Source organism: Gavialis gangeticus, unplaced genomic scaffold (genome assembly GCF_001723915.1).
Source record: "Gavialis gangeticus isolate Ggan-Ray unplaced genomic scaffold, GavGan_comp1, whole genome shotgun sequence".
Taxonomy (NCBI): Eukaryota; Metazoa; Chordata; order Crocodylia; family Gavialidae; genus Gavialis; species Gavialis gangeticus.
Window position 1 is genome coordinate 99,105,024 of NW_017729032.1, and position 12,651 is coordinate 99,117,674.

The 12,651-nt window shown below is 44.3% G+C and overlaps 1 protein-coding gene across 2 annotated transcripts in view; it reads left to right on the forward strand.

Moving 5' to 3' along the window:
* Positions 1–12,651, forward strand: part of SLAIN1 (SLAIN motif family member 1) — a 130,797-nt gene that overhangs the window by 91,965 nt on the left and 26,181 nt on the right. For both annotated transcript variants that reach the window (XM_019525266.1, XM_019525267.1), the window contains one exon: positions 4,353–4,691. In XM_019525266.1, coding sequence (XP_019380811.1) covers positions 4,353–4,691 — 339 coding nt within the window. The remainder of the gene's footprint in view (positions 1–4,352; positions 4,692–12,651) is intronic.

Consider the following 12,651-nt stretch of genomic DNA (forward strand, 5'->3'; position numbering starts at 1 on the left):
AGCTGGAACCAACTTCCTAGGGAGGTGGTGCTGGCTCCTACCCTGGGGATCTTTAAGAAGAGGCTTGATGACTACCTGGCTGGACTCATTTGAGTCCAGTCTTTTCTCCTGCCCAGGCGGGGGGTTGGACTTGAAGATCTACAAGGTCCCTTCTGACCCTACTTCTATGATTCTATGACTTTAGGAAAGCTGACTTTCATAAGCTCAGGAGGTTTGTTGTCAAGGCCCTGAAAGATCATGATCTGATAGGGAAGGAAGTCCAAGACAAGTGGTCACTCCTTAAGGATGTGATCCTGAAAGCACAAGAGAAATCCATTCCAGCCCATAGGAAAGATGGTAAAAGGGCTGGTAGGGCCCTTTGGCTCAGTAAGGTACTCATGGACTTCCTGAATTTTAAAACAGAAGCCTATAAGGGTTGGAAGATGGGAAATACCTCTAAGGAGGATTATGCAGCACTGGCCTGCACCTATAGAGAATGGACCAGAAAAGCCAAGGCCGAAACCAAGCTCAAACTGGCTATGGGAATAAATGACAATGAAAAGTCCTTCAGATACATGGGAAGTCGAAACAGAAACAAGGGCAACGTTGGATCCCTGCTGAACCAAATGGGGCAGCTGACATCTGACACCCAGGAAAACGCTAATCTTTTTAATGATTACTTTGCATCGGTTTTTCACCAGCCCAAAGGGATCACCCTGCCTGACAGGACGCAGAATTACGAAGATACAGGTGACCACACACCTACATTTGGCAATGACCTTGTGAGGGAACACAATGAGAGGCTGGACATCCATAAGTCAGGGTGATGAAATGCATCCAAGACTGCTAAAAGGGTTGGCTGACACCATAGTATGACCAATGGTGAGGATATTTGAGAACTCATTGCGCTTGGGAGAGGTTCCTGATGATTGGAAGAGGGTCAATATGGTGCCTATCTTGAAGGAAGGAAGGAAGGAAGATCTAGGGAAGTACAGTACAATCAGTTTGACTTCAATCCCTGGAAAGATCATGGAAAAAATTATTAAAGAATCCATCAACAACAGCTAATGGAAAGTGCCATTCTGAGAGACAGCTAACATGGCTTCATTAGGGTGGGTCGTGCCTGACCAACTTCACCTTCTTCTATGATGAGGTGACGTCACCTGGACAGAGGAGGAGAGGCTGATGTCATTTACTTGAATTTCAGAAAAGCCTTTGATCTGGTCTCCCACGATGTCCTCATGACAAAATTGGGGAACTGCAGCCTCAACAACCTTATGGTCCAATGGCTGGGGAACTGGCGCTGTGGTCGGACCCAGAAAGTAATAGTCAGAGCCGTCCCTTGGAGAGGGAGAATTGGGGTGATTGCCCCGGGTCGTGCACTTTGGCGGGCCCTGTGGACAGTGCTGTACAGGCCCTGCCGTATACTATCAGCTCCACGTTCCAGCTGCTCACCACTCCCCGCCCCAGGCCCCACACAGCCTGATATGCCTCGGGCCTTGCACACCCCTAGGGTTGGCTCTAGTGATAGTTGATGGAACCAAGTCAACATGGTGCATGGTGACCAGTGACATCTCTCAGGGTTCAATACTCAGACCAGTACTCTTTAACATATTCATAAGCTACCTGGATTCCTATGTCAGAAGCAGCCTGGCTAAGTTTGCAGATTGCACTTCCCCATAATTTGGTGTCATCACACTAGAGGATAGGCTGGGGACTCAGGCTGACTTGGACAGGCTTGCAAAGTGAGTGGATCAAAACCTGATGCTTTTCAACAGAGAGAAATGCAAGGTGCTCCACCTTGGAAGAAAGAACCCACATCTGTGTGACATTGGTCAGGCCGCAGTTGGAGTACTGGATGCAGTTTTGGGCGCCGCACTTCAGGAGGGATGTAGACAGCATCGAGAGGGACCAGAGGAGGGCCACTCACATGATTAGGGGGCAGCAGGTTAGGCCCTACGAGGAGAGGCTACGGGCCCTGAACCTGTTCAGCCTCCACAAGAGAAGTCTGGGGGGATCTGGTAACCGTCTACAAACTTGCCAACGGGGACCAGCAGGCTATGGGAGAGTCCCTGTTCCCTTCAGCACTACCAGGAGTAACAAGGAATAATGGCCATGAGTTGACTGAAAGTAGAGTCAGGCTAGACATCAGGAGGCACTGCTTCACAGTCAGGGCAGCTAGGAGCTGGAACCAACATCTAAGGGAAGTGGTGCTCACTCTTACCCTGGGGGGGTGCTTTAAAAGGAGGCTAGATAATCACCTAGCTGGGGTCGTTTGACCCCAGCATTCTTTTCTGCCCATGGCAGGAGGTCAGACTTGATGATCTGCTTAGGTCCCTTCCGACCCTACCAACTATGAAACTACTTATAGGCTCGGCAGAACTATGCTTACTAGCACTACGACTGAAAGACTAGGGGATCATGGTTGACCACAAGATGAATATAAGCCACCAATCTGATGCCTCAGGTGGCAAGTAAATAAAACCCTGGCTTGCATCTACCAATGCATCTCAAACGAGACCCAAGTTATCATCCTCCTGCTTTATTCAGCCTTGGTGAGACTGCAGCTAGAGTATTGCGTCCAGTTCTGGGCTCCACACTTTAGAAAGGATGTGGAGAAGCTTGAGAGAGTCCAGAGGAGAGCCATGCGCATGATCAGAGGTCAAGAGAGCAGGCCTTATGAGGAGAGGATGAAAGGCATGGGACTCTTTAGCTTGGAAAAGCATAGGTTAAGGGTGACTTGGTGGTAGATTATAACAGGGGTTGTCAACTGGAGCTACTTCAGAAGGCCCTAGGGCGGTATGTGTGGGTGGGTGGGGACGCAGTGCCACCACGCACTATCCCGTGCAGGTGCTGCCCGTGTGGCTAAACGCAGTGGGGGGGGGAAGCTCGCATGTGGTGGCTGCTGCCACTCTGCATTTGGCTGCACACCACCCCCCAGCTCCTGCTCTGCACTCCAGCTGCCAGGGTACGCTGCTCTGCGTCTTGCTGCCAGGGGTATACTGATCCAAAAAGGTTGAAATCCCTTGGCCTGTAAGTATATGAGGGATGTGCATCAGGATCTGGGAGAACATCTGTTCACCAGGGCACCCCAAGGGAAGACAAGGTCCAAAGGTCACAAACTGCTGAAAGAGCATTTTAGATTGGATATAAGGAAAAACTTCTTTACTTTCCAAGTCTCCCAAGCATGGAGTAGATGCTCCCTGGAAGTGGTGCAAGCACCTACTCTGGACACGTTCAAGAAGCATCTGGATGATTATCTTTCTGGGGTCATCTAACCCCAGCAGTCTTTCCTGCCCTTTGGGCTTGGGGCTGGACCCAATGATTTCAGTAGGTCCCTTTCAGCCCTAATGTCTATGAAATCTATGAAGTTTAGATGAGAATGAAAGACTGAATTTTTGCCGAAATACTGAATTTTTGGTGTACCCACTTGTTACATCATACAGTGCATTGACATGGAGAAAATAACTGATAGTAAGTTAAGGTAATTAATTGTTAAGGCACCAAGGAAAATGTAATTACTGTTAGTCCATCAAAAATGGGTAGACTTCTGCTCTTTAAATGGCAGTTGTACCCTTTTCTTTAATCTTGTTTTCCAAAAGCCTGAAATCTGTGGTGAACATTTTAAAAGATCATATGTTAATGATCTTATGTTACAACAGCAACAGATAGATGATAAGAATGTGTCTTGACTGTTTTTTAACGTCTGGAGTAATGTTTAGAAGTGGCAACCTATTTAGAAATGAAATTCTGTTCAAATGAAGTTTGTAGCTGTTTAAGAAAAGAAGCATGGATAATGGAGGGAGGAGACAGGATACTTTTGATTGTTTTAATAGATATGTGTCAAATTAACATCTGAAGTCTTATTTTTCTTTACTTCTGAGTGAAAGACTCAGGTTAACAAAAAGTGGGGAATGATCATATCCAATTTGTTTACCAACCAGGCCTTCTGTTAAAGTCAATGGGAGCTGCATGTACTTAACACCTTCAAAATAAGGCCACAGGTAAACAAAATGAAAATAATGAGAAATATTTTTTCCTTTTGGTTGCTCTCAGTGGTAATCGGTGTGGCTATTACCTGTAAAAACCGGTGATATTTTTTCAGGGAGGGTTCTGGTGTAAAAAATCTTAAGACCTGCTGCTTCAGATTACTCATTTAGGTACCAGGTTAATAATGTTACCATTAATAAAGTTGCCAAACCATCTTAGAATAGATTTGAAGAAAACAATTTAGAATGCTAATGATCAGATAATCAAGTGGTAAAAAGTGGTGTAACTTCACTACTTTTGATGAAGGTAGGGATGAAATATAGTTTGGTTACAAGGTGTTAATCATTCCGATAAAGGTCAAACATTTTTCATAAAATTTACAGGTCTCAGACAAGATTATGCTTCTACTTCAGCCTCTGTGTCAAGACACAGTTCAAGTCTATCTCTACATTCAGGAAAGAAAGGGACATGCAGTGATCAGGAGTATGATCGCTACAGTCTTGAGGACGAAGAAGAGTTTGACCACTTGCCCCCTCCACAGCCTCGACTTACTCGTTGTTCACCATTCCAAAGAGGAATTCCACACTCACAGACTTTTTCTAGTATTCGGGAGTGCAGAAGAAGCCCCACTTCACAGCATTTCCCTTCAAATAATTATCAGCAGCAGTACTATTCTCCTCAAGCCCAAACGCCAGAGCAGCAACCAAATAGGATGAATGGAGGTAGGTTGCATGTTTTTCTGATTAGGTTTTTTTTTAATTTTCCCTCTCATCACAATATTAGCAATGCCATTTTGAGAATCAGATTAAGTAAACCAGTGAAGTGGTTCCAGATGATGGCAGTTAAATCATCTAGCAAATTGTTGTGGTACAGTGTTAGATTTTTATGGGACAGCACTTTTAAAATCTTTTAATACAGTCATTTCAGGTAGGTGACTGTTAAATGGCAAGTTATCCTTGAAATGGTCATGATTTGTTGCTTACAGCAGTTTTAAATACTTCAATTAAAAGCATAAGTAAAGAGAGAGGGGGAGACCTTTGTGTTCTGGCCTTGACTTCTTCCCATCCCTCCCTTTCTTTACCTTCTGTCTCTGGTCATTATGTAGATGCACTCTTTCTGACAGTATGACCTGAATGGTGATTTGCGTTGCCCTTAAGTGTGTGGGACTCTACTGTCACACTGAGTTTCAGGTATGATGGTGAGTATTGACAATGGGTGGACAGGTGGTGTACGTCATTCCCAAACTGCTGACAGCCACCACTGTTGTTTGCACCATATGTAGCATTAATGTCTTCCTGAATCTCTTGGGTTTGGGTGTTGTGGTGTCAAGTTTTGAAAACACGGTGTTGTTTCTGTGTTCTCTCCCTCCCTCCTTTATGATGGTGGTTTTCTTGCCTCCCACACGACCTCTGCCTTTGGATAACCACCATCCTGTTTCCAGTCAGGTTATTATCTTGCCTCAAGCAGAGGAATAGTCATTGTGTTAAAAAAAATTATGTATGGATAGAATGCCATGGATATGGCACTTTCTTGACACAGGATCCACGACAGGTCTCTGCCAAAGGCAGTTATAAGCTGTTAGACATGGCATAAGAGGGATAACAGGCAAGTGGGGGGTATGTAAGGAAGGGTGGGATTACAACAGTGAAAGATGTTACAGTCACTTGTCTGTGCCACATATGCATCCAATTCATTTCAATTTTATTTTTGTTTGTGACAGTCAGGGTGGTGGTACAGGAATAAGGGTAGCACTGAAAGGCTTACAGAAGAGGCTGGTTTGAGGATGGAGTGGAAGAGTGTGCAAAATCCATGAATACACATGTGGATAACGTGAAGTTATATCCAGTGAATCTGTACAGTCCCCACATTCTTGGTATTTTTCTTGTCATGTTTTTTGACAAGGCTTTATATGTCATTTTATACGTCACTCACTCCTAATAAGAGAGCGTGCATAATTCCTCTATGCTTTCCAACGAATAAGTGAAAGATAGCTTGACTGACACAAGTGCTACTGCACGATTAGTCATTTTCTCCACGAGCACTGAGGTGATGCATAGCTTGTTGCATGTCATTCTTCTAACAAGTTACAGCTTTAGTCAGCTGTAGGATGCTTGAATGTCTTGTGGATCTGTAGCAGTCTGTGTGGAGGGGAATTCCACCTTCTTTTCTTGCTCCTTCAGCCTTTGACTTGGGCAGTAAGTACATTCACATAAACCTCTCCCATGTAAGGACAGAGTGTCACACTGCTGCTAGTGAACAGCTCTGCCTTCCCTCTTCCAAAGCAGAATTGTGCTTGGGCACATACAATAGGGTCTGAACATTAGTTTGCTTGTCTGTTAGCTGACCTCACTAGCAAAGGAACACAATAGTGCAGTTTCCACGATTTGGGACTGGTGTCTGATTAATATTTATCAGGAATACCTTTGGCTTGGCATTCACAATAAAGGTGCTGGAGGTGCTGTCAGGTGTTGGAAGTCCTCGCTTTGATGGTTGATTAGGTATTGATGTTACATGCAATTTGTTACTCAGCAAGAGGACTTTGGAGTCAGTGATTGTGTTTAGCCTCAAGTCAAGTGTTTGATCAAGAAGTGACTGAGCCTGTAGATGGATTTTTTGGATTTTTAGCTTTTGCTAGAGAGGACATATGAGCAAAGCTGCTGCTGTCCATGTTCGAAGATGGGATTTTTTTAAAGAAGAATATAGTGCCCAGACTCAACTTCCTGTTCTAACTTCAGATCTGAGTTGCATGCACAGGTCTGCCAAATAATAAGATGATGAAAATGCTATAAACTGAGAAATATCATCTTATTTTATATGACCATGGAAGAGGCCTCCCATTGAGTATTTGGTTAGGATGCATTACTTACTGTGGAGTTAGATAAAAAGGAACTGTTAAACTAAGAAAGGGCAAAGTTGTGGCTGAGATAAAGGACATTCCAGCAAGCATTCAAACACGAAAGGCAGGTTTATAGCTGTGAAGAGGTAATTCTTTGGCTGCAGTTCTGATGACATAGTTGTTTTGTCAAAGCTGAGAGGAGAGATCAAAGGGCAGTTTATATCTTACAGATACAACAGAGACAGGAAACAGCGGTTTTATGAGTAGGTCAGGATGCTTTTACCTGCCAAGAATGGAGTTAGCTGGGCGGAGGAAGACTTTCAGTGGTGTAAACCATACCCATGCTTGAAGGCCTTTTATGTATGCTTTATTATAAATGCTTTGAACCCTTGATCTGAAAGCTTGCAAAGAAGAATTTCCCAACTATTTGATTTGATCTAATAAAAGATATCAGACTCACCCAAAGAACCTTGTCTGTCTGTGTCCTTAGACCAACTTGGCTACAACCTATACCCTTGAACCCTTGATAAATTCATAAATATTTCTGCATTTTAAAGGTGTTGGGTCTGTGCCATTGAAGGCATATATTCTGTCAGTGTCTCTCAAAGGGGAACATACACAGATGTCAAAGTTGTATCTGTTGTTAACATAGCTGGGATCCAGAGATTTGCAGGGCATAAGACTAGTGCGAGAGTGGTTGGCCAGTAGGGTTCCATCTCAGGTGAGATGCAGGAAGTTGTTTGTCTAGTGCACTCAAGATGGACTTAGAGGGCTGACGGCACAGTTCACCAGGTAACTATTACAGAAGACATTGACATATAAACCCCCTCTGCACATTACACTTAAGGTATGATTAACCATGTAATCACACCTTAAGTTGTAACACAGCTACACGTTCAGCCAATTCATGGAATGATAAAACAAGCAATAAGCCACAAAGTTATTCCGCAAAAAATGCAGAATTATTTTGTAGCTTTTCTAATTATGCCATTAATTGAGTGTGTGGCCAAGTGGTCCCCAGTTACTGGGAGTCCCATCAACTGAGGGGCTCCAAATCACAGGGGAGCACCACCCACTGCCAGCCCCATAGCTGAGAAGGCTGGCAGTAGTGACATTTGTCAGCTGCAGCTGCGGGGCTTGCAGTGGGAAGAATGCTGTTCCCTCTCTGAGCCTCATAGGGTGCGGGTTACATAGCTGGGACAGTGCCTGCCAGCAATGCTGCTGTCCCTGTGAGCCTTGTTGGCTGTCAGTCTCTCACAGCAGTGTTAATGGCTTTGGGGCTTGCAGTGGGAGTACCGGGGAAAACGCTGCCAGTACTGCAAGCCTCATCAGGTGCAGGGTTTGCAGCAGTGGCAGTGTTCCCAGCACTGCCCCTGCTGTGAAGCGTGCAGCGTATGTCAACAGTGGGACTCACAGTCGTGGGAGCTAATGCAGGGGGAGCCCAGGATTGTGATCCCAGGCTTCCCCTGCACTGGTGATAAGCAGGAATCTTGGTTTTCCATGGAAAAATGTGGATTTTGGGTTACTATTTTTAATCCGAAAACTGAGGATTTTTTTCAATAGGAGAAAACCAGGATCCCCCGTGATAAGGCGTGATAGGATCTAATGCGCAATTCTGGTCGCACCTCCTGCCTCATAGCAGGAGGCAGGATTGTGTGGATTGTGCATTAGAACCCATTGCACCTCTACTTGCACATGTTGTAATGTAATGTAACCTGTTGTAATATTTGCCAGTGCACACAAAGGAACACAAGACTTACATTCCTTTTTACACAAATACAGTGATTGTGCGTATGCTTCGGCCTTCAAATCTTAGGAGGAAAACTGAACTAAGTGTGTGAGCCCATCCGTAAGTGCAGCTTGGCTGTACTTGAACATATGTGGGTGGGTTCAGTCAGCTGGGGACCCAAAAAATCTACTGTGACCTCGGGAGCATTACTTCACAGGGCAACCCCATTTGTGTCTGAAAATAAAACTGCTTCCAATTTTAATGAAAGATTCACAGGAAGAAACATTTTGCGTGAAGTCAGTCTTTTCTTTTTTTCCCAAATCAATTGAATTTGTTTTGTCTTTGGGTTTCATGGTGAAAGTTACAGCTGTGAGTGCTTCTGAGGAATTTTCAATTATCAGAGGACAGAGCAGTTTCACTGAAATGTTCTGAGCCAGTAACTGGGTGACCTTGGCGGTGGTGGAGGAAGCAAATACTTTCCACATGTATTTTAATTAGAAAAAAACAAACAGGGCTATTTACTACGTGTTTGTACCATATGGTAAATGCTGTAGCAGTGCTTTCTATATGTAGACAGGTGGAACGATTGTGTCTAATCCAACTGATTTGCAGATAACTAGCCATTTAATCTGGCTTCCTGCAGCAAATCTGTATTTCTTGAGAGTGTTTTTATTTGAGTAATGAAGGCTAGGCATGTGGATAAGCTTATTATATACAACAGACTTGGTAATATACCTCATTTGTGATTGGAATACTTTACATTTGATCATCGTTATGTATTATAATAGGCATTTACATCCTTATACTTTTAAAAGAGCAAATGATGTGCAGATCATATTGTCTAAATACATATAACTTGCTTTGCTGCGACACCCAAGGCGGTCTGTTTCTCTTTGTCTTCTCTCTCTCTTTCTCTCATGATAGTTTTGTGAGTGGTTTGTGTTGGTGTATTCTTTTTGGACTGTTTTAATTGTTATGTCTTTCATCACTTCTTGCTTTTCTCTGAGACTAGTGACACTATTGAAGTGCTGTAAAAAAGACTGTTTCCATGGTGTAGCCAGGCAAAACCCAGGACATGCAGGAAATCTAAAGAAATGTTCTGAGATTTTGGCGCAGTTTCCTCATCAAGTTTTAGATAGGCTTACAAGCATTCACCATTTATGCTATATCAGTGCTCTCCTAAATTTGTAAGCATTTTGAAGTGTCTCACTATAATGTATGAATGTTTAAAATATGTAAAATAATCTTCCTTTTTAAAAGTTCCAGTTTGGGAAATAGTTTATTGTAAAATGATAGAAGAGACCAGAAGTAAATCATGTAGTACTTAGTGTTTTATTGATATTCATGCTCGCTCTCTCTCTCTCTGCCCCTGCCCTGCCTCGCCCCCTACTCCCCCAAGTCTTAAGTGTCTAAACTCTCCTTGGTTTATCTGCCACCTTTCATGAGCAGGCCAGCGGTAGTCCAGGGCCCTTTACAACTTGCATTTTCCTTTTTTGGAAAGGTAAATGAGGGGTTGCTTTAATTTTTATTGTTCTTGATTTATGTTTCCCATCCCTGAACATAGCAACAGCCTTTACTTCTGTAGAACTCTCTTTTTGAACTATGCCATTTGGCTGGCATGTTCAATAGCATATTAGATGCATTACATGTCCACTTGGACTGTCAGCTTAGGATAAAAGGTAGTAATAACCACTTGAAATGTATTAGATTCTCTGTATAGAAGAAAATAATAGGAAATGTATCCCAGTCACTTCTGAAGTTCTGAAGCACTGTTGACAATTCTGGTCTGTGGAGAGAAGGCATGGCAAGATAATAAAAGCTCTTTTTTTTTTTTTTTTGCATACGTTCTGTGTTAATGGTCATTGGAAGTGCTTTTATTGTGTACCCCCAAAGTAGTGTGAAACAATAGCTCTAAATGAAGTGAAATGTTACAAAATTAGCACAATATAGATGTGGACAGAAAAATCTTAAGGGTGAATTGAAAAGACCCTGTTTTACCTCTTACTTTGTTTCACCTCTTATGCTTTAAGATCAGATCTTTCTACCTTTTTTTTTCTGTTTCTCTTTTATCCTTTATTGACTTCGGAAACATTTTGACCTGATAAATGAAAAATGTCATAATTGTAAGTGATGAGTGAAAGAATACAGAAATTGGGCCTTGGCAGATGGGCTGGAGAAACTGATTTGTATCATTTCTTTTAAAAACAGTTGTAATTTAAGGGTGTGAACAGAAGTAATGTTTGAAGCATTTCAGAGGACAAGTTGTACAAATGCACATACCCTTTGAAACATCCCAAAAGCAACCAAAGCACAGCAAAATGGTACCCATTCAATCAGGAACTATTTTGAGACACTTCTGTATTCTGACAAGGGACCTCTGGGTCCTTCAGCATCACACAGTGCTCTGCCCTCACCCCCCTCCAACCCTCTTTCCTTTGCTGTATACACATGGGGAGAGTGAGGTAGAGCTAAGGAGACTGGGCGCTCTCCTGGCCTGAGTCAGGTGAGCCCCTGCTGCTGGAGCTGGAGCCAGAGCCAGAGGCAGGTAATCGTCTATATTCCCCTGGTCATTGCTGTTCCCTCCCTGCCTCCCAGGATGCTCAGTATGCTGGGACAGGGCCCAGATCACTGAAGCTGGAGCCTCTCAGATTCTGGTAAAGGGGGTTCCATAGGGACAGGTCTGGTATCCTAGTTTTGCAGGTTCCCACTGCCTCCTGTCTGGAGAGCAGCAATTTTGAGGTGTTTCAGTTGGGGAGTACTGTAGGAGCTGTAGCCATGTCTCATGCTGAAATAATACCCTTTTGAAATGTTTCCAAGTTCCCTGCCCTTGGAAACATTTCAGAAGTTGCTTCTGCTGGCACTCTTAAATCAACACACATTTGTTAAAAATTTGGAGTAACGCGTTTTTTGAAATCATACTGGCTGACATAAAAACTCTGCATAGCTACCTAATATAAAGCAAAATTAAAAATAGAAAAATGTGTTTGTACACTATTTGTTTTCCTTATCCACAGTTGTTTATCTAATTTGTCTATGCATTCACTGTAAATAGGATAAGGATACGATTGAAGCTAGTGGTATCATACATGGGTTTCTTGTGCAGTTTACACAAAAGTAGGCTAAAGCTCAAGGATTGAGTAAGTGAAGAGACGTGGGGTAGACCTTCACCACAAAGTTAGCCCAGGTCCTCCTTCTTCTTCAGTGTTGTCCATAATCTTACTCCCATCCGCACACCTCAGGCTGGGCTGGTTGCTAAGTTTTGCTTATTACACTCAAGCTGGTTACCTGTTCATTTTGTAGGGAAGAAAGTAGCTAATCAACTAGGGCAGTTCAGTCTTTTGGGCTGGTAGGCCACTTGAGCAGTGCCCAGCCATCTGTGGGCCAGATCAGGCTGGGGTTCCTGATCTGACATAGGAAGGCTGTGGCAGGGTCCCATCCAGCCATATGAAGGGGGATGTGGGGCAGCCCGGCTCCATCTTGGCTCTGTGGGGAGGAGCGAGGGGGCATGGCCCAACCCCATGATGGAAAGTGGGCATGCTCCAGCCCCAACCTGGCCCCATTGTGGGGAGGGGGGACAGGAGCATGACCCATTCCATCCATCCCGGGGGGAGGAGTGTTGCCCAGCCCCATCCAGCTGTGGAGAAGGGGATGGGGGAGGGGGTGTGACCCAGCCCCAGTGTGCTGCACGGGGCTTGGGAAATTGTCAGTGGCAAAGGGTGGCTGTATTCATTGCTGCTGTTCCTCCTCTGAAGTATTGCCTGATCTGTGGAGAGCCTTGCGGGCCAGATACCTATGGCTGTGCGTAGGGGTACATTGATAAAGATTTTCTTGGCTGATACCAATAGCTGATTATTAACCAGCCATATTGGTCAATACCAACCTGAGAGCTGATTTACAGAAATGCAGCCGGGCAGCTCAGAGAGCAGTATCCTCCTGGTAAGTCAGGGGACAAGGGGTGTGGCAGGGGCCAGATCAAGGTCCCATGGTGAGGGAGAGAGTGGGGCAGGAACAGGGCCAGGTGCTGCCTAACCAAAGTGGTGAATGAAACCCTGGAACTGGGAGTGGAACAGAACTGTGGGTGGCTCTTCTGGAGGGTGCGGGGAGCGGGGTCTTGAGG